General features: G+C 68.1%; 2 protein-coding genes across 2 annotated transcripts; both read right to left on the bottom strand.

The window, feature by feature from the left end:
- Positions 1 to 10429: 10429 nt before the first annotated feature.
- UXT (ubiquitously expressed prefoldin like chaperone) lies at positions 10430 to 15985 on the bottom strand. Its single transcript, XM_074567976.1, is given in 7 exon segments — positions 10430 to 10553; positions 10716 to 10779; positions 11920 to 11959; positions 11962 to 12026; positions 13367 to 13431; positions 15230 to 15311; positions 15831 to 15985. Coding segments are annotated over 7 exon segments (438 nt in total). The 5' UTR covers positions 15899 to 15985; the 3' UTR covers positions 10430 to 10499.
- Positions 15986 to 17398: 1413 nt separating this feature from the next.
- Positions 17399 to 26411, bottom strand: LOC141735313 (uncharacterized). Its single transcript, XM_074567945.1, has 10 exons — positions 26392 to 26411; positions 25144 to 25233; positions 24623 to 24685; positions 24346 to 24488; positions 22548 to 22616; positions 21653 to 21755; positions 20027 to 20164; positions 19238 to 19301; positions 17922 to 18507; positions 17399 to 17793 (listed from the first exon to the last, which is right to left on the bottom strand). The coding sequence occupies exons 3-10, from the start codon at positions 24662 to 24664 to the stop codon at positions 17718 to 17720; spliced, it is 1221 nt and encodes a 406-aa protein (XP_074424046.1). The 5' UTR covers positions 24665 to 24685; positions 25144 to 25233; positions 26392 to 26411; the 3' UTR covers positions 17399 to 17717.
- Between the last annotated feature and the right edge of the window lie 6 nt (positions 26412 to 26417).

Below are 26417 nucleotides of genomic sequence, written 5' to 3' on the forward strand. Positions count from 1 at the left end.
ATCCCTCCAGTGCCCCCCCCAGGACCCCCCCAAGCCCCCCCAAGTCCCCCCCCAAGACCCCCAGGCCCCCTCCAAAGCCCCTCAAGACACTCCCCCCCCCAAATTTCTCCAGCCCCCCCCCAGGACCCCTCCGAAGCCCCCCAGGACCCCCCCCAAATCCCTCCAGTGCCCCCCCCGGACCCCCCAAAGCCCCCAGGACCCCCCAGCCCCCCCCAAGCCCCCCCCAAAACCCTCAGGACCCCTCCAAAGCCCCTCAAGACAATCCCCCCCCCCCAAATTTCTCCAGCCCCCCCCCAGGACCCCTCCGAAACCCCCCCGGACCCCCCCAAATCCTTCTGAGCCCCCCCAGGACCCCCCAAAGCCCCCCAAGCCCCCCCCCAAGACCCCCAGGCCCCCTCCAAAGCCCCTCAAGACACTCCCCCCCCCAAATTTCTCCAGCCCCCCCCCAGGACCCCTCCGAAACCCCCTGGGACCCCCCCAAATCCCTCCAGTGCCCCCCCAGGACCCCCCCAAGCCCCCCAAGGCCCCCCCCAAGACCCCCAGGACCCCTCCAAAGCCCCTCAAGACTCCCCCCCACCCCCCCCCAAATTTCTCCAGCCTCCCCCCCCCAGGACTCCCCAATGTCCCCGACCCCCCCCCCCCCCCCCCCAAAAATTGGGTGCCCCCCCCCCCACCTCGGAGGAGCCGGGCCGAGGCGGGTGCTGGCGCAGGCGCAGGCGCACGGGGGAGGCCACCCCCTCCGAGGACGTCCCCGAGGGGGGGGTCGCTCTCCCCGTCCGACCCCATCCGCCCCTCCTCCACCCCCGTCTCTGGGGGGGGGGGGGGCGGGAGGGGGGGTCAGGGCACCCCAAAAAATCCCCCCCCCCCTCCCCTTTCAAATGCCCCCCCCCCAAAGACCCCAAAGACCCCTAAACCCCCCCCCTCCCCCCTGCCACGTCCCCCTCCTAACCGCCCCCCCCCCCCCCAGGGCCCCCCCCCAAAACCCCTTGTGTGTGTGTCCCCCCCCCCCGCCCCCCCAGGGTCCCCCTAAAGGACATGACCCCCCCCCCCCCCCCCCCATCCAGGGACACCCAGTGCCAGGGACAAGGGACATGGGGGGGGGGGACACACGTGGGGACAGATGGGGGGGGGGCATGGAGACATGGGGGGACCCGGGGGGGACACACGGGGGTGGGACATGAGGGGGACACTGGGATATGGGGGGGACATGGGGACACGGGGGGGGGGACACGGCGGGGGGGTCACGGGGATGTGGGGGGGGACAGAGGGACATGGGGGGGGGGGACACGCTGGGGGGGGGACACGGGGACACACGGGGGGGACACGGGGGGGACATGGGGGGGGCACAGGGACACACGGGGGGGGCACAGGGGGATACGGGGGGGACAGAGGGACATGGGGGGGGACAGGGGGACATGGGGGGGGCCACATGGGGGGGGACATGGGGGGGGCCATGGGGGGGGACAGGGGGGGCCACGGGGGGACGCGGGGACAGGCGGAAGGCGGGGGGGGGGGACAGATGGGGGGACAGCGGGGGACACGGGGGAGGGGACAGGGGACAGATGGGGGGACAGCGGGGGGGGGCGCTCTTAAAGGGGCCGCGCAACCCTTAGCGGGGGGGGGGGGGGGAGGTCTTAAAGGGCCAGGCACCCCCCCAAGTCCTGCCCCCCCCCCCGCTGTCTTAAAGGGGCAGCACCGCTCCAGCCTCTTAAAGGGCCACACACACCCCCTCGAGCCAAGCTCTTAAAGGGCCAGGCACCCCTCTCCCCAGGCTCTTAAAGGGACAGGCACCCCGTAATGCCTACCCTAACTCTCTTAAAGGGCCAGGCACCTCTCTCGCCTCTTAAAGGGCCACGCACCCCCTCAGTCCAAGCTCTTAAAGGGACAGACATCCCCCTCCCCAGGCTCTTAAAGGGACAGACACCCCACAATCCCTGCCCTAACCCTCTTAAAGGGACAGGCACCCCACAATCCCTGCCCTAACTCTCTTAAAGGGCCCGGCACCTCTCCCACCTCTTAAAGGGCCACACACCCCCTCAATCCAAGCTCTTAAAGGGACAGACACCCCTCTCCCCAGGCTCTTAAAGGGCCAGGCACCCCCCAATCCTTGCCTTAACCCTCTTAAAGAGACAGGCACCCCACAATCCCTACCCTAACGCTCTTAAAGGCACAGGCACCCCTTTTCATTCCCCACTCCCAGCTTCTTAAAGGCCAGGCACCTCTCCCGCCTCTTAAAGAGCCACACACCCCTCAATCCAAGCTCTTAAAGGACAGACACCCCTCTCCCCAGGCTCTTAAAGGGACAGGCACCCCCCAATCCCTGCCCTAACCCTCTTAAAGGGCCACACACCCCCTCAATCCAAGCTCTTAAAGGGACAGACAGCCCTCTCCCCAGGTTCTTAAAGGGACAGGCACCCCGTAATGCCTACCCTAACTCTCTTAAAGGGCCAGGCCCCTCTCCCGCCTCTTAAAGGGCCACACACCCCCTCAATCCAAGCTCTTAAAGGGACAGACAGCCCTCTCCCCAGGCTCTTAAAGGGTCAGGCACCCCCAATCCTTGCCTTAACCCTCTTAAAGAGACAGGCACCCCACAATTCCTGCCCTAACCCTCTTAAAGGGACAGGCACTCCACAATCCCTACCCTAACCCTCTTAAAGGCCCACACACCCCCTCAGTCCAAGCTCTTAAAGGGACAGACACCCCTCTCCCCAGGTTCTTAAAGGGACAGGCACCCCGTAATGCCTACCCTAACTCTCTTAAAGGGCCAGGCCCCTCTCCCGCCTCTTAAAGGCCACACACCCCCTCAGTCCAAGCTCTTAAAGGGACAGGCACCCCTCTCCCTAAGCTCTTAAATGGCCAGGCACCCCCCAATCACTACCCTAACCCTCTTAAAGGGCCAGGCGCCCCTTTTCAATCCCCACTTGCAGCTTCTTAAAGGGCCAGGCACCTCTCCCGCCTCTTAAAGGCCCACACACCCCCTCAATCCCAAGCTTCTAAAGGGACAGACACCCCTTTCCCCAGGCTCTTAAAGGGCCAGGCACCCCCCAAATCCCTGCCCTGACCCTCTTAAAGGGCCACACACCCCCTCAGTCCAAGCTCTTAAAGGGACAGACACCCCTCTCCCCAGGCTCTTAAAGGGACAGGCACCCCCCAATCCCTGCCCTAACCCTCTTAAAGGACCAGGCACCTCTCCCACCTCTTAAAGGGCCACGCAGCCCTCAGTCCAAGCTCTTAAAGGGACAGACACCCCCCTCCCCAGGCTCTTAAAGGGACAGACACCCCACAATCCCTGCCCTAACCCTCTTAAAGGGACAGGCATCCCACAATCCCTGCCCTACTCTCTTAAAGGGCCCGGCACCTCTCCCATCTCTTAAGGGCCACACACCCACTCAATCCAAGCTCTTAAAGGGACAGACACCCCTCTCCCCAGGCTCTTAAAGGGACAGGCACCCCACAATCCCTGCTCTAACCCTCTTAAAGGGACAGGCACTCCACAATCCCTACCCTAACCCTCTTAAAGGGCCACACACCCCCTCAATCCAAGCTCCTAAAGGGACAGACAGCCCTCTCCCCAGGTTCTTAAAGGGACAGGCACCCCCCAATCCCTGCCCTAACCCTCTTAAAGGGCCAGGCACCCCCCAACCCTTATTCTAGCCCTCTTAAAGGGCCAGCCCCCCCCATTTTTGGAAGGGCGGGGCTCCCCTTAAAGGGCCAGCACTCACCGCTGTCGCTGCCGTGGCCGTCGCGGGGCTCCCCCAGGCTCTTCTCGGGGGCGCGGCCCCCCCGCAGCGTCATCGACAGCTGCCGCTTGATCTTCTTCATCCGGTCCATGGCGGGGCCTTGGGGGGGAGGGCAAGGGGGGGGCACGGAGGGGGGGGGGGCCGGTTAACCCGGATGCCTGAGTCTCCCCAACACCTGGGTGCCCCCCCCCCCCCCCCCCAGGCTCTTGCCCCCCCCCCCCAAACGCCTGGGCCCCCCCCAAACACCTACCCCCCCCCCCAACACCTGGGACCCCCAACACCTGTTCCCCCCCCCACAACGCCTGGGCTCCCCCCGCCCCCAAACCCCTGGGTCCCCCCAAACTCCTCAGTTCCCCCCCCCCCCCCCAAACCCCTGCTCCCCCCCCCAGCGAACGCCTGGGCCCCCTCTGCCCCCCCCCCCCCCCGGCAAAACCCCTGGTCCCCCCCTAACACCTGGGACCCCCCAAATTCCTGGGTCCCCCCCCCAAACTCCTGGGTCCCCCCAGGCTCTTGACCCCCCCCCCCCCCCCAAAACCCCTGGTTGTCGTCCCCCCCCCCCCCCCCAACACCTGGGTCCCCCAAAACCCTCCCCTCCCCCGAACCCCTGGTGTCCCCCCACCCCAACCGCTGCCCCCCCCCCCCCCCCCAACACCTGGGTGCCCCCAAACTCCTGGGTCCCCCCCCCGGGGCCACCTGGGTGCTGCTGGGCGTGGCCACGGCGGGGGGCGTGGCCTCTCCAGGCCCCTCCCACCCCCTCAGGCCTCCTCGGGGCGGGGGGGGGGGGCCGGTGTGAAGGCCTCGGGGAGGTGGGGGGGGGGGGGGGGTGTTTCCCGTGGGGGGTTCTCCCGTTACCGGCTCAGCGGCGCGGGGCCTCCCAGAAATCCTCGGCCATGGCGGGGCCGGGCCCGACCCCGCGGGGGGCTCCGGTGAGCGGGGAGTGGGGGGGGGGGGGTGTTGGGGGGGGGGCGCCGGGCCGGGAGCGGGGCCGGGGCGGGCGGCGGCGGCGGCGGCGGCGGCGGCGGGAGGCGGTGAGGCAAGATGGCGGCGGCGGGCGGGGCTTGGCGGAGGGCGGGGCTTGGGGGGAGGGGGCGTGGCTTCGTGGGGAGGGGGCGGGTCTTCGTCAGGAGGGCGGGGAGGGGCGGGGAAGGGGCGGGGCTTCAGGAGGAGGGGGCGCGGATTCGGGTGGTGAATAGGGTTTGGGGGGAGGGGGCGTGGCTTCGGGGGAGGGGGCGTGGCTTCGGGGGGTGAATAGGGTTTGGGCGGGGAGGGGGCGTGGCTTCGGGGGGTGAATAGGGTCTGGGGAGGGGGCGTGGCTTCGGGGAGAGGGGGCGTGGCTTCGGGGGGTGAATAGGGTCTGGGGAGGGGCGTGGCTTCGGGGGAGGGGGCGTGTCTTCGGGAGAGGGGGCGTGGCTTCGGGAAGTGAATAGGGTTTGGGCGGGGAGGGGGCGTGGCTTCGGGGGAGGGGGCGTGGCTTCAGGGGGTGAATAGGGTCTGGGGAGGGGGCGTGGCTTCGGGGAGAGGGGGCGTGGCTTCGGGTGGTGAATAGGGTTTGGCGGGGGGTGTGGCTTCGGGGAAGGGGGGCGTGGCTTCGGGAGAGGGGGCGTGGCTTCGGGAGGTGAATAGGGTCTGGGGAGGGGGCGTGGCTTCGGGGGAGGGGGCGTGGCTTCAGGGGGTGAATAGGGTTTGGGCGGGGAGGGGGCGTGGCTTCGGGAGAGGGGGCGTGGCTTCGGGGGGTGAATAGGGTTTGGCGGGAGGGGGCGTGGCTTCGGGGGAGGGGGCGTGGCTTCGGGGGGTGAATAGGGTTTGGCGGGAGGGGGCGTGGCTTCGGGGGAGGGGGCGTGGCTTCGGGGGGGTGAATAGGGTTTGGCGGGAGGGGGTGTGGCTTCGGGGAAGGGGGCGTGGCTTCGGGAGAGGGGGCGTGGCTACGGGGGCGAATAGGGTCTGGGGAGGGGGCGTGGCTTCGGGAGAGGGGGCGTGGCTTCGGGGAGGGGGCGTGGCTTCGGGAGGTGAATAGGGTTTGGCGGGAGGGGGCGTGGCTTCGGGGGAGGGGGCGTGGCTTTGGGAGAGGGGACGTGGCTTCGGGATGTGAATAGGGTCTGGGGAGGGGGCGTGGCTTCGGGGGAGGGGGCGTGGCTTCGGGGGTGAATAGGGTTTGGGCGGGGAGGGGGCGTGGCTTCGGGGGAGGGGGCGTGGCTTCGGGGGGTGAATAGGGTCTGGGGAGGGGGCGTGGCTTCGTGGGGAGGGGGCGGGTCTTCGTCAGGAGGGCGGGGAGGGGCGGGGAAGGGGCGGGGCTTCAGGAGGAGGGGGCGCGGATTCGGGTGGTGAATAGGGTTTGGGGGGAGGGGGCGTGGCTTCGGGGGAGGGGGCGTGGCTTCGGGGGGTGAATAGGGTTTGGGCGGGGAGGGGGCGTGGCTTCGGGGGGTGAATAGGGTCTGGGGAGGGGGCGTGGCTTCGGGGAGAGGGGGCGTGGCTTCGGGGGGTGAATAGGGTCTGGGGAGGGGCGTGGCTTCGGGGGAGGGGGCGTGTCTTCGGGAGAGGGGGCGTGGCTTCGGGAAGTGAATAGGGTTTGGGCGGGGAGGGGGCGTGGCTTCGGGGGAGGGGGCGTGGCTTCAGGGGGTGAATAGGGTCTGGGGAGGGGGCGTGGCTTCGGGGAGAGGGGGCGTGGCTTCGGGTGGTGAATAGGGTTTGGCGGGGGGTGTGGCTTCGGGGAAGGGGGGCGTGGCTTCGGGAGAGGGGGCGTGGCTTCGGGAGGTGAATAGGGTCTGGGGAGGGGGCGTGGCTTCGGGGGAGGGGGCGTGGCTTCAGGGGGTGAATAGGGTTTGGGCGGGGAGGGGGCGTGGCTTCGGGAGAGGGGGCGTGGCTTCGGGGGGTGAATAGGGTTTGGCGGGAGGGGGCGTGGCTTCGGGGGAGGGGGCGTGGCTTCGGGGGGTGAATAGGGTTTGGCGGGAGGGGGCGTGGCTTCGGGGGAGGGGGCGTGGCTTCGGGGGGGTGAATAGGGTTTGGCGGGAGGGGGTGTGGCTTCGGGGAAGGGGGCGTGGCTTCGGGAGAGGGGGCGTGGCTACGGGGGCGAATAGGGTCTGGGGAGGGGGCGTGGCTTCGGGAGAGGGGGCGTGGCTTCGGGGAGGGGGCGTGGCTTCGGGAGGTGAATAGGGTTTGGCGGGAGGGGGCGTGGCTTCGGGGGAGGGGGCGTGGCTTTGGGAGAGGGGACGTGGCTTCGGGATGTGAATAGGGTCTGGGGAGGGGGCGTGGCTTCGGGGGAGGGGGCGTGGCTTCGGGGGTGAATAGGGTTTGGGCGGGGAGGGGGCGTGGCTTCGGGGGAGGGGGCGTGGCTTCGGGGGGTGAATAGGGTCTGGGGAGGGGGCGTGGCTTCGGGGGAGGGGGCGTGGCTTCAGGGGGTGAATAGGGTCTGGGGAGGGGGCGTGGCTTCGGGGAGAAGGGGCGTGGCTTCGGGTGGTGAATAGGGTTTGGCGGGGGGGTGTGGCTTCGGGGAAGGGGGCGTGGCTTCGGGGGGTGGGGGGCGTGGCTTCGCGGAGGAGCGCGGTGTTTGGGCGGGGGGCGTGGCCTTGAGGGGAGGGGGCGTGGCTTCGGGAAAGGAGGGCGGGGGAGGCGGGGCTTCGTGAGGAGGGGCGGGGCTTCGAGGAAAGGGGGGGCGTGGCTTCGGGAGGGCCACGCCCACAAACGGGGGAGGGGGGATATGGGGGGGGTCCCGGGCACCTGGGGGCCTCTAGAAAGAAAGGGGGTGGCCCCCCCCACCCACCCCCCCCCTGCAGGGACCCACGTTGGGGTCACCTGGGGGTCACTCCAGGGTCACTTGGGGGTCACATGGGGGTTACTTGGGGGTTACTCCAAGGTCATGTTGGGGGTCACTTGGGGGTTACTCCAGGGTCACTTGGGGGGCACGCTGGGGTCACTCAGGGGTTACTCCAGGGTCACTTGGGGGTCACATTGGGGTTACTCGGGGGTTACTTGGGGGTTACTCCAGGGTCACTTGGGGGTCACATTGGGGTTACTCGGGGGTTACTTGGGGGTTACTCCAAGATCATGTTGGGGGTCACTTGGGGGTTACTCCAGGGTCACTTGGGGGTCACATTGGGGTTACTCGGGGGTTACTCAGGGGTTACTCCAAGGTCATGTTGGGGGTCATTCAGGGGTTACTCCGGGGTCACATTGGGGTTACTCGGGGGTTACTCTACTCAGGGGTTACTCGGGGGTTACTCCGGGGTCACTTTGGGGGCACGTTGGGGTCACTCGGGGGTTACTCCAGGGTCACATGGGGGTTAATTGGGGGTTACTCCAAGGTCATGTTGGGGGTCACTCAGGGGTTACTCCAGGGTCACTTGGGGGTTACTCCAGGGTCACTTGGGGGTTACATTGGGTTTTACTCAAGGGTTACTCGGGGGTTACTCCAGGGTCACATTGGGGTTACTCGGGGGTTACTCGGGGGTTACTCCAGGGTCACTTGGGGGGCACGTTGGGGTTACTCTGGGGTCACTCGGGGGTCACTTGGGGGTTACATTGGGTTTTACTCGAGGGTTACTCAGGGGTTACTCCAGGGTCACATTGGGGTTACTCGGGGGTTACTCGGGGGTTACTCCAGGGTCACATTGGGGTTACTCAGGGGTTACTTGGGGGTTACTCCGGGGTCACTTGGGGGTCACTCGGGGGTTACTCCAGGGTCACATTGGGGTTACTCGGGGGTCACTCGGGGGTCACTCCAGGGTCACTTGGGGGTCACATTGGGTTTTACTCGAGGGTTACTCCAAGGTTGTGTTGGGGGTCACTCAGGGGTTACTCCAGGGTCACTTGGGGGGCACGTTGGGGTCACTCCGGGATTACTCCAGGATTACTCTGAGGTGCCATTGGGGTAACTCGGGGGTTACTCTGAGGTTCCTGGGGGTTTACTCCAGGGTTACTTGGGGGTTACTCGGGGGCTGCCCTGGGCTTCCTCTGGCGTTGCTCCGGGGATACGCTGGAGGTTACTCAGGGGTTACTCCAGGGTTGTGTATTGGTTACTCAGACGTTACCACAAAGTTACTCAGGGGAAGGTGTGTGTGTGTGTGTGTGTTACTCCGCTGTTACTCACAGGATACCCCAAGGTTACTCGGGGGTTACTCATCGGTTACCCCGGGGGGTGGCTCAGCCGTTACTCCGGGGTTACTCCGTGTTACTCACCGCTTGCTCCGGGGTTACCCCCAGGATGGGGTTGGGCATAGGCTGGGGTTACTCCGGGGTTACTCCAGGGTTACTCCAGGGTTACTCCGGGGTTACTCCGGGGATACTCGGGGGGGGGGGTGTGTTCTTCGCAGTTACACCTCACTCGGGCACGTTTTACACCACCTCACGCAGCGGTTACACCCCCCCTCGGCTCCCGCCTGGCGCCCGGCGTCCTCCAGATTTACCCCCGGCTTTACCCCCGCCTTACCCCACGTTTACGCACACTCCGCTTCGGGTTTACAGCCCCGTTACTCCGGATTTACACACGCGTTACTCCGGATTTCAACGCGCTTTACCCCTGGGCTTACACCCCTTTTACCCCCGGTTTACACCCGCTTTACTCTGGACTTACACCATGCTCCACCCTTTACTCCAGGTTTACACCCCCCTTACTCCAAATTTGCAGCCACTTTACCCCAAGTTTACACCCTCCTTAGTCTGTGTTTACACCTCCTTTACTCCAGATTCCCCCCCGCCTTCACTCCAGATTTACACCCTGAGTACTCCAAGTTTACACCCCCGCTACTCGGTTTGCACCCTGCTTACTCCAGATTTACACCCACGTTACTGCGGATTTAAATACGCTTTACCCCGGGCTTACAGCTTCTTTACTCCGGATTTACACCCCCCCCATTACTCTGGGTTTACACCCCCCTTTCCTCCAGGTTTACCCCCCCCGTTACTCCGGATTTACACTCCAGTTACTCCAGCTTTACACCTACTCCACCCTGAGTTCACACCCCTTTTACCCTCGGTTTACACCCACTTCCCTCTGGGTTTACGCCCCCACCTTACTCCAGATTTACACCCCCTTTACTCCAGATTTACCCACTTTACCCTAAGTTTACACCCCCTTTACCACAGGTTTCCACCCCTTTTACTCCGCATTTACACCCTCATTACTCTGGGTTTACACCCCCCCCTTTCCTCCAGCTTTACCCCCCCCCGTTACTCCGGATTTACACCCCAGTACTTCAGCTTTACACCCACTCCACCCCAAGTTTACACCCCTTTTACCCTCGCTTTACACATACTTCCCTCTGGGTTTACACCCCCCCTTACTCCAGATTTACACCCCCTTTACCCTAAGTTTACACCCCCTTTACCACAGGTTTCCACCCCTTTTACTCCGGATTCACACCCTCGTTACTCTGGGTTTACACCCCCTTTTCCCCCAGGTTTACCCCCACGTTACTCCAGATTTACCCCCCAGTTACTCCAGCTTTACACCCACTCCCCCCCGAGTTTACACCCCTTTTACCCTCGGTTCACACCCGCTTCCCTCCGGGTTTACACTCTCCCTCCCTTACTCCAGATTTACACCCCCTTTACTTCAGATTTACACCACCTTTACCCCAAGTTTACATTCTCTTTACCCCACGTTTACACCCCCTTTTCCGCACCTTCCCCCCCCCCCCCCCCCACTTTTACTCCACGTTTACCCCCGTGCTACTCCGGATTTACACCCCAGTTACTCCAGGTTTACACCCACTTTATTGGGGGGGCCCCTGGCGTCCGGGGGGGGTGGGCGTGGCCCGGGGCGGGTCAGGGGTCAAAGGTCGTCGGAGGGTCCTGGAGACCCTGAAGCTCCCGCAGGCCCTGGGGGGGGGGGGGAGGGGCACAGGGTCATGGGGGGGGTGGGGGGGGGTGGGGGGGCGGGGCGACCCCCTCCCCCCACCCCAGGGGGTCCCCGACCCCAAACTGGGGGGGTCTTGACCCAAACTGGGGGGATCTTGACCCAAACTGGGGCTCCCCGCTTACCTCCAGCACCAGCCGGATGTGGGCCCGGATCTTGGCCCCGTCCCTCGTCAGCGATTGGCTGAGCCTGCGGAAAGGGCGGGGCTTCAGGAGGAGGAGGAGGAAGGGGCGGAGCCTCCCACCCTGGGGGCGTGGCCTGGGCAGGGAGGGGGGGAGGCATGACCACCCTTATTTGGTCATGGGGAGCCTCCTTCCCACGCGGGGGGGGGGGGGGCGGGGCTTAGGGCAAAGGGGAGGGGCTTGGTATAAGGGGCGTGGTCTAACGGGGGCGTGGCCGGGGGGCCGTGGCTTAGAGAGCCAGGACCTTCCTCCCAGCCCATATGGGGGGGGGGAGAATCAGGGGGTGGGGCCTTCTAAAGGGGGCGTGGCCAGGCCTGGGGGGCGTGGTTCGCCGTGGGGGGCGTGGCCTCACGGTGGGGGCGTGGCCTTTGTGGGGGGGCGTGGCTTAGAGAGCCAGGACCTTCCTCCAGCCCATATGGGGGGGGGGGGGAGAATCAGGGGGTGGGGACTTCTGGAGGGGGCGTGGCCTCGCCGTGGGGGGCGTGGCCTCAAGGTGGGGGCCGTGGCCTTGGGGGGCGTGGCTTAGAGAGCCAGGACCTTCCTCCAGCCCATGGGGGGCGGGAGAACGGGGGGTGGGGCCTTATGGAGGGGGCGTGGCCAGGCCTGGGGGGGCGTGGCTTCGCCGTGGGGGGCGTGGCCTCACATTGGGGGCGTGGCCTTTGTGGGGGGGCGTGGCTTAGAGAGCCAGGACCTTCCTCCAGCCCATGGGGGGGGGAGAATCAGGGGGTGGGCCTTATGGAGGGGGCGTGGCCAGGCCTGGGGGGGCGTGGCTTCGCCGTGGGGGGGCGTGGCCTCACAGTGGGGGCGTGGCCTTTGCGGGGGGGCGTGGCTTAGAGAGCCAGGACCTTCCTCCAGGCCCATATTGGGGGGGAGAATCAGGGGGTGGGGCCTTCTAAAGGGGGCGTGGCCAGGCCTGGGGGGCGTGGCTTCGCCGTGGGGGGGGCGTGGCCTCACAGTGGGGGCGTGGCCTTTGCGGGGGGGCGTGGCTTAGAGAGCCAGGACCTTCCTCCAGCCCATATTGGGGGGGAGAATCAGGGGGTGGGGCCTTCTAAAGGGGCGTGGCCAGGCCTGGGGGGCGTGGGCCTCGCCGTGGGGGGCGTGGCCTCACGGTGGGGGCGTGGCCTTAGTGGGGGGGCGTGTCTCTTACCGGTCGAGGAGGCGGCTGCGGCGGTCGAGGTGACGCAAGCCTCGGGCACCGTCAGCTCGGCGAAGAAGCCGTAGCCCAGGGCCACGAAGACGCGTTGGGGGCACGGGCTGGGGGGGGGGGGGGGGGGGGGGAGAGGGGGGGGTCACTGGGGGGGGCCGGGGTGACCCTGGGGCGGGGTATGGGGTCACCCGGGGGGAGCTCAAGAGGGTTTTGGGGGTCCCAAAAGGGCTTTAAGGGGGTTTGGGGGCCCATCTGGGGGGGTCACAGAGGGGTTTGGGGGGTCACAGAGGGGTTTGGGGGGGCCCTGGGGGGATTATGGAGTCCCGGGGGGGGTCACAGGGAGCTTCGGGGGTCCCTGGGGGGGTTCTGGGGTCCATTTAGGGGGTCACGGGGGGGGTCGGGGGTCCCTGGGGAGGTTCCCGGGGCCCATTTAGGGGGTCACGGGGGGGGTCGGGGGTCCCTGGGGGGGTTGTGGGATCCATTTGGGGGGTCACGGGGGGGTTTGGGGGTACCTGGGAGGGCTCTGGGGTCCATTTAGGGGGTCACGGGGGGCTTGGAGGTCCCTGGGGGGGTTCCGGGGTCCATTTGGGGGGTCACGGGGGGGTTGGGGGTCCCTGGGGCGGTTCTGGGGTCCATTTGGGGGGTCACAGGGGGGGTCGGGGGTCCCTGGGGGGGTTCCGGGGCCCATTTAGGGGGTCACGGGGGGGTTTGGGGGTCCCTGGGGGGGTTTCTGGGGTCCATTTGGGGGGTCACTGGGGGGGTTCTGGGGTCCATTTGGGGGGTCACGGGGGGGGGTGGGGGTCTCTGGGGGGGTTCTGGGGTCCATTTGGGGGGTCACGGGGGGGGTCGAGGGGTCCCTGGGGGGGTTCCGGGGTCCATTTAGGGGGTCTTGGGGGGGGGTCGGGGGTCCCTGGGGGGGTTCTGGGGTCCATTTGGGGGGGTCACAGAGGGGTTGGGAGTCCCTGGGGGGGTTCTGGGGTCCATTTAGGGGGACACGGAGGGGTTTGGGGGTCCCTGGGGGGTTCCGGGGTCCATTTGGGGGGTCACGGGGGGGTCGGGGGTCCCTGGGGGGGTTCCGGGGTCCATTTGGGGGGTCACGGGGGGTCAGCAGTCCCTGGGGGGGTTCTGGGGCCCATTTAGGGGGGTCACGGGGGGCGTCGGGGGTCCCCGGGGGGGTTCTGGGGTCCATTTGGGGGGTCACGGGGGGTTGGGGGTCCCTGGGGGGGTTCCGGGGTCCATGCGGGGGGTCACGGGGGGGGTCGGGGGTCCCTGGGGGGGTTCTGGGGTCCATTTGGGGGGTCACGGGGGAGGATTGGGGGTCGCTGGTGGGGTTGGGGGGGGGGAGGTTGGGGGTCGCTGGGATGTTTGGGGTGGGGTGGATTTGGGGGTCCTGGGGGGGGCGGTTTTTGGGGGGGGGGGATCGTGGGGGGGGGCCGGCCCCACTCACACTTCAGCTGTGACGAAGAAGTTGCAGCCGAGGTCGACCTGGGTGCGCAGGGGGGCGGCCGCCTCCTGGGGGGGGGACACACGACACGACACCCTCAGCACCCCCAAATCCACCCCCCCCCCCCGGGGGACCCCCAAATCCCCCCTCAACCCCCAAATTCCCCCAACCCCCCCCAACCCCCCCCAAATTTGCCCCTGGGGACCCCCAAATCCCTCCCTAAACCCCCCAAATTTCCTCCCGGGACCCCCAAATCCCCCCCCAGAGGCCCCAATTCCCCCCCCTGAACCCCCAAATCCCCCCATATTTGCCCCTGGGGACCAAAAATCCCACCCAGGAACCCCCAAATCCCCCCAGATCCCCCTTAAACCCCCACAAATTCGTTCCCGGGACCCCCAAATCCCCCCCCCCCCCCGAGATGCCAAATCCCCCCAGGAAGCCCCAAATCCCCCCACATTTGCCCCTGGGGACCAAAAATCCCCCCCAGGAACACCCAAATCCCCCCAAATTTGCCCCTGGGGACCCAAAATCCCCCCCAGGAACCCCCAAATCCCCCCACATTTGCCCCTGGGGACCCAAAATCCTCCCCAGGAACCCCCAAATCCCCCCAGATCCCCCCTAAACCCCCACAAATTTGCTCCCGGGACCCCCAAATCCCCCCCCAGAGGCGCCGATTCCCCCCCAGGAACCCCCAAATCCCCCCACATTTGCCCCTGGGGACCAAAAATCCCCCCCAGGAACCCCCAAATCCCCCCAGATCCCCCCTAAACCCCCACAAATTTGCTCCCGGGACCCCCAAATCCCCCCCCAGAGGCGCCGATTCCCCCCCAGGAACCCCCAAATCCCCCCAAATTTGCCCCTGGGGACCCAAAATCCCCCCCACGAACCGCCAAATCCCCCACATTTGCCCCCGGGGACCAAAAATCCCCCCCATGAACCCCCAAATCCCCCCAGATTTGCCCCTGGGGACCCCCAAATCCCCCCCAGGAACCCCCAAATCCCCCCACATTTGCCCCTGGGGACCCTAAATCCTCCCCAGGAACCCCCAAATCCCCCCACATTTGCCACTGGGAACCAAAAATCCCCCCCAGGAACCCCCAAATCCCCCCAGATCCCCCCTAAGCCCCCACAAATTTGCCCCCGGGACCCCCAAATCCCCCCCCAGAGGCGCCGATTCCCCCCCAGGAACCCCCAAATCCTCCCAGATTTGCCCCTGGGGACCAAAAATCCTCCCCAGGAACCCCCAAATCCCCCCAGATCCCCCCTAAACCCCCACAAATTTGCCCCCGGGACCCCCAAATCCCCCCCCAGAGGCGCCGATTCCCCCCCAGGAACCCCCAAATCCCCCCAAATTTGCCCCTGGGGACCAAAAATCCCCCCCACGAACCCCCAAATCCCCCCACATTTGACCCCGGGGACCAAAATCCCCCCCAGGAACCCTCAAATCCCCCCGATTTGCCCCTGGGGACCAAAAATCCCCCCCAGGAACCCCCAAATCCCCCCAAATTTGCCCCTGGGGACCAAAAATCCCCCCAACGAACCCCCAAATCCCCCCAGATCCCCCCTAAACCCCCACAAATTTGCCCCCGGGACCCCCAAATCCCCCCCCAGAGGTGCCGATTCCCCCCCAGGAACCCTCAAATCCCCCCACATTTGCCCCTGGGGACCCAAAATCCTCCCCAGGAACCCCCAAGTCCCCCACGAACCCCCGAAATCCCCCCAAATTTACCCCCCAGGGACCCTCAACCCCCCCCCCATCCCTCTCCCTCCTCCCCATAGTCCCTCCCCAAGCCCCGCCCCCCTCAGGCCCCGCCCCCTCAGGCCCCGCCCCCTCAGGCCCCGCCCCCCCCCGGAGGCCCCGCCCACCTGGAGGCGGGTGAGGGCGGTGCGGAGCTGCAGCACCTGGGCCTGCTGCTGGAAGACGCCGTCCCGCTGCGCCTGCACCCGCCTGCAGGGGGCGCTGTTGGGCTGGGCGAGGGGGCGGGGCCTCGCGGGGAAGGGGGCGGGGCCTCGGGGGGCGGGGCCTCGCGGGGGGGGGGCGGGCAGCCGAGATGGGGCGGTGCCGGGGGAGGCGGGGCTTTGAGGGGGCGGGGCTCGAAGAGGGGGGGGCCTCGAGGGGGTGGGGGGTGGGGGGGGTCGCCGAGGGGGCGGGGCTGTGTCGAGAGGGGGGGCGTGGCGCGAAAGGGGGCGTGGCCGCGAGAGGGAGGGGGGCGTGGCCCGAAGAGGCGGGGGCGAGGGGGAGTCGCCGAGGGGGGCGGGGCTTGTTGAGGGGGCGTGGTCAGGAAGGGGGCGCGGCTGGAGCGCGGGCGGGGGGGGGGGACAAGGGGCGGGGGCGTGGCCTAGGCCGCGGGAGCGTGGCTCTGATTGGTGGCGGCCGGCGGGGCGGGGGGGGGGGCGTGGCCCGAGTGTGGGCGTCGGGGGGCGTGGCCGGGAGGGCGTGGGCGGGGCCGGGGGGGGCGTGGCCTACCGCAGGTCGCGCTGCAGCACGTCGCTGACGAAGGCCTCGTAGCGCTGCGCCTTCCCCGCCGCCGCCATCGCGCGCCCTGACGTCACCGCGCACGCACGCACGCGCGCAAACCCGCCGCGTCACGCGCCGCCGGCGCGCTGACGTCATCGCCCTGCGACGCGAGCGGCCGCCGGCGGTGCGGGGGGGGGGGGGGGGGGGGCGCTATGGCGGGGGTTTAGAGCGGCCGTAGGGGCCCCCCCCGGGTCTATAGGGTCTATAGCCCCCCCTCCCCCCCCCCCCCGCGGTCTATAGGGGGCCCCCAGGGCTCTATAGGGCCCCTCCCGGGTTTATAGAGCCCCCCCCCCGGGTCTATAGGGTCCATACCACCCCCCCGCGGGTCTATAGGGGACCCCCAGGGCTCTATAGGCCCCGCCCCGGGTCTATAGGACCCCCCCAAGGGTCTATAGGGATCCTCCCCCCCCCCCCTCCAAGATCTATAGGGTCCATACCACCCCCCCGCGGGTCTATAGGGAGCCCCCAGGTCTCTATGGGGCCCCCCCAGGGTCTATAGGGTCCATATTCCCCCCCCGTCGCGGGTCTATATGGTCTATAGGGGGCTCTCAGGTCTCTATAAGCCCCCCCGCTCTCTATGGGGCCCCCCCACGGGTCTATAGGGCCCCCCCGAGGGTCTATAGGGTCCATAGACCCCTGCCGGGTTTATAGGGGGCCCCCAGGTCTCTATGGGGCCCTCCAGGGCCCATAGGGTCTATATTCCCCCCCTGCCGCGGGTCTATATGGTCTATAGGGCCCCCCCCCCGGGTCTATAGGGTCCATACCACCCCCCCGCGGATCTATAGGGGGCCCCCAGGGCTCTATAGGCCCGGCCCCGGGTCTATAGGACCCCCCCAAGGCTCTATAGGGATCCCCCCCCCCCCAGGGTCTATAGGGTCCATACCACCCCCCCGCGGGTCTATAGGGGGCCCCCACGTCTCTATGGGGCCCCCCCAGGGTCTATAGGGTCTATATTCCCCCCCCGCCGTGGGTCTATATGGTCTATAGGGCCCCCCCGAGGGTCTATAGGGTCTATACCACCCCCCCGCGGGTCTATAGGGGGCCCCCAGGTCTCTATGGGGCCCCCCCAGGGTCTATAGGGTCCATATTCCTGCCCTCTCGTGGGTCTATATGGTCTATAGGGGGCTCTCAGGTCTCTATAAGCCCCCCCGCTCTCTATGGGGCCCCCCCACCGGTCTATAGGGCCCCCCCGAGGGTCTATAGGGTCCATAGACCCCCCCCGGGTTTATAAGGGGCCCCCAGGTCTCTATGGGGCCCTCCAGGGCCTATAGGGTCTATATTCCCCCCCCGCCGTGGGTCTATATGGTCTATAGGGCCCCCCCGAGGGTCTATAGGGTCCATAGGCCCCCCCCCCGCGGATCTATAGGGTCCACAGGGCACCCCCCAGGGTCTATAGTTCCCCCCCCCCCCATAGGGTCTATAGCGTCCATAGGGCGCCCCCCAGGGTCGTCCCGCCCCATAGGCCCCTCCCCCTATAAGCTCCGCCCCCCGGAAGTGACGCGATGGCGGCGGCGGCGGCAGCAGCAGCTCGGGGGCTTTATTGCAGCGGGGGGGGCGGGGCTAAGCGGGGGGGCGGGGCTTAATCAAGGAGGGCGGGGCTTAATTAAGGGGGCGGGGCTTACACACGCACGGTCACGAGCACACACGGAACACACACACCCCCCCCCCCATTCCCGGGGGGCGGTTGGGGGCGGCGGGGGGGGGGGGGGGGGAGCAGGTTTGGGGGGGGGGGCCCGGACGCCTCCTTCCCCCCCCTTACTTGGGGGTCCCGTATGACCCCCGGGACCACCCCCCCCCCCCCCCCCCCCCCTCGCCCCATAACTTGTGGGTCGCGGCTCAGTCGGCGAAGAGGCTGGCGAAGCTCTGCCGCAGGGAGCGGATGCTCTCGGCCCCCCCCTGCTCGGGGGCGGGGCTACGGGGGGGGGGGAAAGGGGGCGGGGTCACAGGGGGCGGGGTCATATGGGGGGGGGGGGGTGTCCCCGTCCCCCCCCCCCTCCCCCAAGGCCCCCCGCCCCCCCCCCCCCCCCCCCCCCCACTTACCTGGGGGTTGCGCTGGGTTTGGGGGCCAGGGGGGGTTTGGGGGCGAGGGGCGGGGCTTGGGGGCGGGGCTGGCGGGTGGTGGGGGGCGTGGCCTGGGGGGAGGGGGGGCGGGGCTGCGGCCCGAGGGGGCGGGGCTGAGGGGAGGGGGGCGGGGCTTGGGGGCGGGGCTGGGAAGGGGAGCCCGGGGGGCGGGGTTGAGGGGAGGGGGGCGGGGCTTGGGGGCGGGGCTGAGCGGGGGGCGTGGCCTGCGGGGCCTGGGGGCGGGGCTGCGGCCCCGGCGGGCGGGGCTGGGGGGAGGTGGGCGGGGCCTGGGGGGAAGTGGGCGGAGCCGGCGGGCGGGGCTGAGCGGCGGCGGGCGGGGCCTGCGGGCCGAGGGGGCGGGGCTGCGGGGAGGGGGGCGGGGCCTGGGGGCGAGGCTGCGGCCCGGGGGGGCGGGGCTGCGGGGAGGTGGGCGGGGCTTGAGGGCGGGGGTGGGCGGGGCCTCCTCGCGGGGAGGCGGGGCGAGGCGAAGCCACGCCCCCCGGGGGGCGGGGCTGCCCCTGCGGCGGGGGGCGGGGCTGGGCGGGGCCAGTCGGCAGCGGAGCCCCTGGTGGGGGGGGGGAGGAGGAGAAATACGTCAGAGGGGCGGGGCTTAAAGGGGCGGTGCTCGGAGGGGCGGGGCTCGGAGGGGGCGGGGCCAAAAGGGGCCTCATTTAGGGGGGAATCGGCCCCTTTTTGGGGGGATTTGGCCCATTTTTCGGGGGAATTGGCCAATTTTGGGGGGGGAATCGGCCCGTTTTGGGGCGGAATCGCCCCGTTTTGGGGGGAAGCCCCCAATTTAGGAGCCCCGTGGCCCAATTTTGGGGGGATTCGGTCCCTTTTGGGGCCGAACGGGCCCATTTTGGGGGGTAACTGACCCATTTTGGGGGGGGGAATCGCCCCGTTTTGGGGGGGAATCGCCCCGTTTTGGGGCAGAATTTCCACATTTGGGGGCAGAATTTGCCCTTTTTGGGGGGGGGGGGGCAATGGCCCGATTTTGGGGGGAATCGGGCCATTTTGGGGGGGGACTCAGCCCAGTTTGGGGGGGGGGGGCGCATATTTTTGGGGGTGGATCCCCCCATTTTGGGGGTATCCAGGTTGATGAGGAGGGTCCCCCCCCCCATATGGGGGGGGGAGGGTGTCCTAGGGGGTGGGGGGTCCCCCCTTTTTTGGGGGGGAAGTCCCCTATTTTTGGGGGGCCCCCCGTTTTTTGGGGGGGGTTCCTTGATGTTTTGGGGTCCCCCCCCATATATTTGGGGGGGGGTTTCCCCATTTTGGGGGGGGGGGGTGTCACTTACCCTGGGGTGGGGGTCGCTGCTGCGGGGGGGTCCCCGGCCGGGGGGACCCCGATGTCGCCGGCATCTGTGGGGCAGAAAAGGACGGGGGGGGAAGGGGGGGGGGGGGAAGTGGGTCAAGACCCCATAGGAACCCCCCCCCAAAAAAACTTGGGGGGCACCTGGAGAACTTGGGGGGCTCCAGGGGGTCTCGGGGGGGGGGGGGGGGGGCACATGGATGGGCTTGGGGGGCTCCTCAAGGTCCTGGGGGGCTCCTGGAGGACTCGGGGGGGTCGCCAGGAGGAGTTGGGGGTCACCAGCAGGACTTGGGGGGCTCAGGAGGTCCAAGAGGACTTGGGGGGGGGGGGGGGGTTTAAGGTGGTCTTGGAGGACTTGGGGGTCCCCGGTAGGACTTGGGGGTCACCAGCAAGACTTGGGGGGTTCAGGAGGTCCAAGAGGACTTGGGGGTCCCCAGGAGGCCTTGGGGGGGGGGCTCCTGGAGATCTTGGGAGATGTTGGGGGTCTCCTGGACGTCTTGGTGGACTCAAGGGGTTCTTGGAGGACTTGGGGGTCTCCAGGAGGACTTGGGGGGCTCCTGGAGGTCTGGGGAGATGGTGGGGGGGGGCTCTTGGAGGACTTGGGGGGCTGAGGGGGGGGTCCAAGAGGACTTGGGGGTCCCCAGGAGGACTTGGGGGGGGGGGCTCCTGGAGGTCTTGGGAGATGTTGGGGGTCTCCTGGACTCAAGGGGTTCTTGGAGGACTTGGGGGTCTCCAGGAGGACTTGGGGGGCTGGGGAGGAGTCGGGGGGTGGTACCTGTGGGCGTGGCCGGACGGGGGAAGGGCAGGGCGGGCGGGGCAGCTCCGCCCTCATGCGGGCCAGCACCAGCTCCACGATCTGGGCCCGATCCTCGTCCGCCCCCGGGCCCAGCAGCGGCAACCACGAGCCCAGCACCTGCCCACGTGACCGGGGTGTCCCCACGGCGTCCCCACGGCGTCCCCCTCCTGTCCCGCTGTCCCCACGATGGCGTGTCCCCCCCCCCCCCCCCGTGACCTCCCCGTGACGTCCCCATGATGGTCTCCACGGCGTCCCCGTGATGTCTCCATGTCCCCGTGACGTCCCCCGTGGTGTCCCCGCGGTGCCCCACGGTGGCCCTTGACCCCGTGACGTCCCCCATGATGTCCCCATGGTGTCCCTTGATGTCCCTTGACCCCGTGATGTCCCCATGATGTCTCCATGGTGTCCCCCATGGTGTCCCATGATGTCCCTTGACCCCGTGATGTCCCCATGATGTCTCCATGACCCCATGACGTCCCCCATGACGTCCCCATGGTGTCCCATGATGCTCCCATGTCCCCATGATGTCCCCATGACGTCCCCATGGTGTCCCCTATGGTGTCCCTTGATGTCCCTTGACCCCATGATGTCCCCATGATGTCTCCATGACCCCATGACGTCCCCCATGATGTCCCCATGACGTCCCCCATGATGTCCCTTGACCCCGTGATGTCCCCGTGACATCCCCCATGACCCCACGACGTCCCCCATGATGTCCCCCCATGGTGTCCCATGATGGCCCTTGACCCCGTGATGTCCCCATGATGCCTCCATGACCCCATGATGTCCCCCATGACGTCCCCATGATGTCCCCATGACGTCCCCCATGGTGTCCCCATGGTGTCTCTTGACCCCGTGATGTCCCCATGATGCCTCCATGACCCCATGACGTCCCCCATGACATCCCCCATGATGTCCCCATGGTGTCCCATGATGGCCCTTGACCCTATGATGTCCCCATTATGTCTCCATGACCCCATGATGTCCCCTATGACGTCCCCATGGTGTCCCATGGTGTCCCTTGACCCCGTGATGTCCCCATGACGTCCCCCATGACCCCACGACGTCCCCCATGATGTCCCCATGGTGTCCCATGGTGTCCCTTGACCCCGTGATGTCCCCATGATGCCTCCATGACCCCATGACGTCCCCCATGATGTCCCCATGGTGTCCCCATGGTGTCCCTTGACCCCGTGATGTCCCCGTGACGTCCCCCATGACCCCATGACGTCCCCCATGACGTCCCCATGGTGTCCCCATGGTGTCCCATGATGGCCCTTGACCCCGTGATGTCCCCATGATGCCTCCATGACGTCCCCCATGATGTCCCCCATGACGTCCCCATGGTGTCCCCATGGTGTCCCTTGACCCCGTGATGTCCCCGTGACGTCCCCCATGACCCCATGACGTCCCCCATGACGTCCCCATGGTGTCCCTTGATGTCCCTTGACCCCACGACGTCCCCCAAGACGTCCCCCATGGTGTCCCCATGACCCCACGCGTCCCGGGGGGGGTTGGGGGTGGGGCTGTGGGGTGGGGCCACCCCGGGGATGGGGGGATGGGGGGTGGGGTGGGGGTGGGGTTGGGGGGTGGGGGTGGGGTGACCTGGACGATGTGCTCCCTCCCGTCGGGGCCCCTCAGCGCCTCCACCCCACAGATGTCCACGCCCCCGAAGAGGCGGGCGCAGGCGTCCACCCACCCCCGGTGCCTGCAGGGACACACCCACCCCCAAAAAAGGAAAGGGGGGGGCGTGGCCTTCGTTAGCCACGCCCATCCCCCAGGCCACGCCCCACCCCCTTCCGATTGGCCCCGCCCCCTTTAGACACCACCCCACGGGAGCCCCCTCCCGGCAATGCGCGCCAGCCCCCCCCCCCCCCGAAGCCACGCCCCTTTGCCACGCCCCTCCCCCACAGCCTCGCCCCTCCCCAGACCACGCCCCCTCCCGTAGCCACGCCCCTCCCCGACCACGCCCCTTTCCCATAGCCCCGCCCCCTAGTCCCAGACCATGCCCCTTCCCCGTATAGCCCCGCCCCCAGGCCCCGCCCCTTCCCCATAGCCCCACCCCTCCACAGACCACGCCCCTTCCCCATAGCCCCGCCCATCTCCAGACCACGCCCCTTCCCCACACCCACGCCCCAGACCACGCCCACTTCCCCATATAGCCCCGCCCCTCCCAGGCCCCGCCCCTTCCCCACAGCCCCGCCCCTTCACAGACCACGCCCCTTCTCCACAGCCCCTCCCCCAGGCCCCGCCCCTTCCCCATAGCCCCGCCCCTTCCCAGGCCCCGCCCCTTCCCCATAGCCCCGCCCCTCCCCAGGCCCCGCCCCCTCGCCCCACAGCCCCGCCCCTTCCCCACAGCCCCGCCCCCTCGCCCAGACCACGCCCCCTCCCCCCTCGTAGCCCCGCCCCCTTCCCCATAGCCCCCCCCTTCCCCCCGCGGTGGCCACGCCCCTCCCCCCGAAAAAAGCCCCGCCCCCTCGTAGCCCGGCCCCGCCCCCACCGTGGGCTCAGGGCCACCGGCTCCGCCTGAGCCCCCTCCCCCGGCGCGTCACCGGCCACCAGCGGCCACCTGGGGGGGGGGGGGGGGACACGGGGTCAGGGGACATCGGGGGGGGGGTGGCCTCAATGCCCGCCCCCCCCCCCAATGTCCCCATGGTGTCCCGTGATGCCCCCTCCCCCACCATGATGTCCCCTGGTCCCCACGACGTCCCCACGATGTCCCCGTGATGTCCCCCATGATGCCCCCCATGGTGTCCCACGATGTCCCTTGACCCCACGACGTCCCCGCGATGTCCCCGCGATGTCCCCATGACGTCCCCCGTGACGTCCCCCATGATGTCCCCGTGGTGTCCCCATGGTGTCCCCATGACGTCCCTTCTCCCCATGATGACCCCGTGGTGTCCCCCATGGTGTCCCCGTGGTGTCCCATGACATCCCTTGACCCCATGATGTCCCCATGGTGTCCCCGTGATGTCCCCGTGGTGTCCCTGTGATGTCCCCATGGCGTCCCATGATGTGCCTTGATGTCCCTTGACCCCGTGGTGTCCCCATGATGTCCCCCATGGTGTCCCCATGGGGTGTATGATGGCCCCATGATGGCCCCATGACGGCCCCATGACGTCCCTTGTCCCCATGATGTCCCCGTGGTGTCCCCGTGGTTTCCCATGACGTCCCTTGTCCCCGTGACGTCCCCATGATGTCCCCATGGTGTGTATGGTGTCCCTGTGATGTCCCCCATGATGTCCCCATGGTGTCCCATGACGTCCCTTGTCCCCATGATGTCCCCATGGTGTCCCCATGATGTCTCTTGTCCCCATAATGTCCCCATGATGTCCCCGTGATGTCCCCATGGTGTCTCATGACGTCCCTTGTCCCCATGATGTCCCCATGGTGTCCCCATGATGTCCCCATGGTGTGTATGATGTCCCCCATGATGTCCCCCATGATGTCCCCCTCGTGTCCCGTGACATCCCTTGTCCCCATGATGTCCCCGTGGTGTCCCCGTGATGTCCCCACAATGTCCCCATGGTGTCCCATGACGTCCCCGTGACATCCCCCATGATGTCCCCATGGTGTCTCATGATGTCCCTTGTCCCCATGATGTCCCCGTGATGTCCCCATGATGTCCCTTGTCCCCATGGTGTCCCCATGATGTCCCCATGGTGTCCCATGACATCTTTTGTCCCCCTGATGACCCCATGATGTCCCCCATGATGTCCCCATGGTGTCCCATGATGTCCCTTGACCTCACGATGTCCCCATGGGGTGTATGACGTCCCTGTGACATCCCCCATGATGTCCCCATGATGTCCCCATGATGTCCCCATGGTGTGTATGACGTCCCTTGTCCCCGTGATGTCCCCATGGTGTCCCCGTGACATCCCCCATGATGTCCCCATGATGTCCCCATGGTGTCCCATGACGTCCCTTGTCCCCGTGATGTCCCCATGGTGTCCCCGTGACGTCCCCCATGATGTCCCCATGATGTCCCTTGACCCCATGATGTCCCCATGGGGTGTATGATGACCCCGTGACGTCCCCCATGATGTCCCCATGATGTCCCCCATGATGTCCCCATGGTGTGTATGACGTCCCTTGTCCCCGTGATGTCCCCATGGTGTCCCCGTGACGTCCCCCATGATGTCCCCATGGTGTCCCATGACGTCCCCGTGACATCCCCCATGATGTCCCCATGGTGTCCCGTGACGTCCCTTGTCCCCGTGATGTCCCCGTGATGTCCCCGTGATGTCCCCGCGGTGTCCCCGTGGTGTCCCCGCGGTGTCCCCGCGCCCCCTCACCGCAGGGCCCTGTACTCCGCCCCGATGCGTTGCACCCGCAGCCGCTGGCCCCGCCCCGGCGCCCCCTGCACCAGGGCCCCCGCCCGGGCCCCGCCCATGGCCCCGGCCACCGCCCCCAGCGCCGCCGCCGTCCCCACGCGCACCTGGGGGGGGGGGTGGGGACACGCTCAGACACGCCCCACAGGCCACGCCCCACAGGCCACGCCCCCTATGGGGGCGGGGCTTGCGCGGGCGGGTCCGGGAGGGGGCGGGGCTTGCGGAGGGGGCGGGGCCTCACCTTTCCCACGCCGGGGGGGGCGGGGCTGAGCGTCACCGTCATGGGGAAGGTGGGGGCCGTCAGCTGGGGGGGGGGGCATCACACCAGTGCTCCCAGTTACAGCCTCCCCCAGTCCCTCCCAGTGCTCCCAGTTACCCCCAGTCCCTCCCAGTTACCCCCCCCAGTCCCTCCCAGTGCTCCCAGTTACCCCCAGTCCCTCCCAGTTACCCCCCCCAGTCCCTCCCAGTGCTCCCAGTTACCCCCAGTCCCTCCCAGTGCTCCCAGTCACCCCCAGTGACCCTCCCCAGGCATCTCCCAGTGCCCCCAGTTACCCCCAGTCCCTCCCAGTCCCCTCCCAGTGCTCACCAGTCCCTCCCAGTCCCTCCCAGTCCCCTCCCAGTGCTCACCAGTCCCCTCCCAGTCCCTCCCAGTCCCTCCCAGTCCCCTCCCAGTGCTCACCAGTCCCCTCCCAGTCCCTCCAAGTCCCCTCCCAGTGCTCACCAGTCCCCTCCCAGTCCCTCCCAGTCCCCCCCAGTGCTCACCAGTCCCCGGGGGCGGTTGCAGAACCGCTGTGGGTCCAGGGGAAAGGCCTCGGGTCCCAGTTCCCGCTGCAGCCGCGCTAACTGGGCAAACTGGGAGCACTGGGAATGTCGGGGCGGGGGACACACACACACACACACACACACACGACAGCCCCGCCCAGCGCTCCCAGTCTGCCCCAGTATCTCTCCCAGTGCCTCCCAGTATGCCCCCACGCGCACTCCCGGTGCCTCCCAGTTCAACCCCCCCCGTCCCTCCCAGTGCGCCCAGTATCCCTCCCAGTGCCTCCCAGTATGCTGCCAGCCCGCTCCCGCTCCCCCCAGTTCCACCCCAGCACACCCAGTTGCCCCAGTCACCTCCCAGTATACCCCCCCAATGCCCTCCCAGTCCCTCCCAGTATCCCCTAGCTGCCTCCCAGTGCCTCCAGTCCCTTCCCAGTCCATCCCAGTCCCCTCCCAGTGCCTCCCAGTCCATCCCAGCCCACTCCCAGTGCCTCCCCAGTCCATCCCAGTTCCCCCCAGCGCCCTTCCAGCCCCCTCCCAGCCCCTCCCAGTACCCTCCCAGTCCCTCCCAGTGCCTCCCAGTGTCCCCCAGTCCCCTCCCAGTGCCTCCCAGTCCATCCCAGTCCCTCCCCAGCCCATCCCAGTTCCCCACAGTGCCCTTCCAGTCCCTCCCAGTTCCTTCCCAGTCCCTCCCAGTGCCCTCCCAGTTCCTTCCCAGTCCCTCCCAGTGCCTCCCCAGTCCCCCTCAGCCCCCTCCCAGTGCCTCCCAGTGCCCCCCAGTGCCCTCCCAGTCCCTCCCAGTCCCCCCCAGTCCACCCCAGCCCCTCCCCAGTCCATCCCAGTCCCCCCCAGTCCCCCCCAGTCCACCCCAGCCCCTCCCCAGTCCATCCCAGTCCCCCCCAGTCCCTCCCAGTCCCTCCCAGCCCCCTCCCAGTCCCTCCCCAGTCCATCCCAGTTCCCCCCAGTCCCTCCCAGTGCCTCCCAGTGTCCCCCAGTCCCCTCCCAGTGCCTCCCAGTCCCTCCCCAGCCCATCCCAGTTCCCCCCAGTGCCCTTCCAGTTCCCCCCAGTGCCCTTCCAGTCCCTCCCAGTGCCTCCCCAGTCCCCCTCAGCCCCCTCCCAGTGCCTCCCAATCCATCCCAGCCCCCCCCAGTCCCTCCCCAGTCCATCCCAGTTCCCCCCAGTCCCTCCCAGTGCCTCCCAGTCCCTCCCAGTCCCTCCCAGTTCCTCCCCCGCAGCGCCCCACGCACCAGGCAGGGGGGGTGGGCGAAGGCGT

The sequence above is a fragment of the Larus michahellis genome, chromosome 30, assembly GCF_964199755.1.
Source record: "Larus michahellis chromosome 30, bLarMic1.1, whole genome shotgun sequence".
NCBI classification, from domain to species: domain Eukaryota; kingdom Metazoa; phylum Chordata; class Aves; order Charadriiformes; family Laridae; genus Larus; species Larus michahellis.

Bases quoted from the DNA above. Each gene is read 5' to 3' on its own strand.
- LOC141735313 (XM_074567945.1), bottom strand. From the start codon at position 24,664: ATGACGGTGACGCTCAGCCCCGCCCCCCCCGGCGTGGGAAAG. The intron at 24,489-24,622 runs GTGAGGCCCCGC...CCCCCCCCCCAG, and splicing joins CCCCCCCCGGCGTGGGAAAG to GTGCGCGTGGGGACGGCGGC. The intron at 20,165-21,652 runs GTCACCCCACCC...TCACGTGGGCAG, and splicing joins GGAGGGAGCACATCGTCCAG to GTGCTGGGCTCGTGGTTGCC.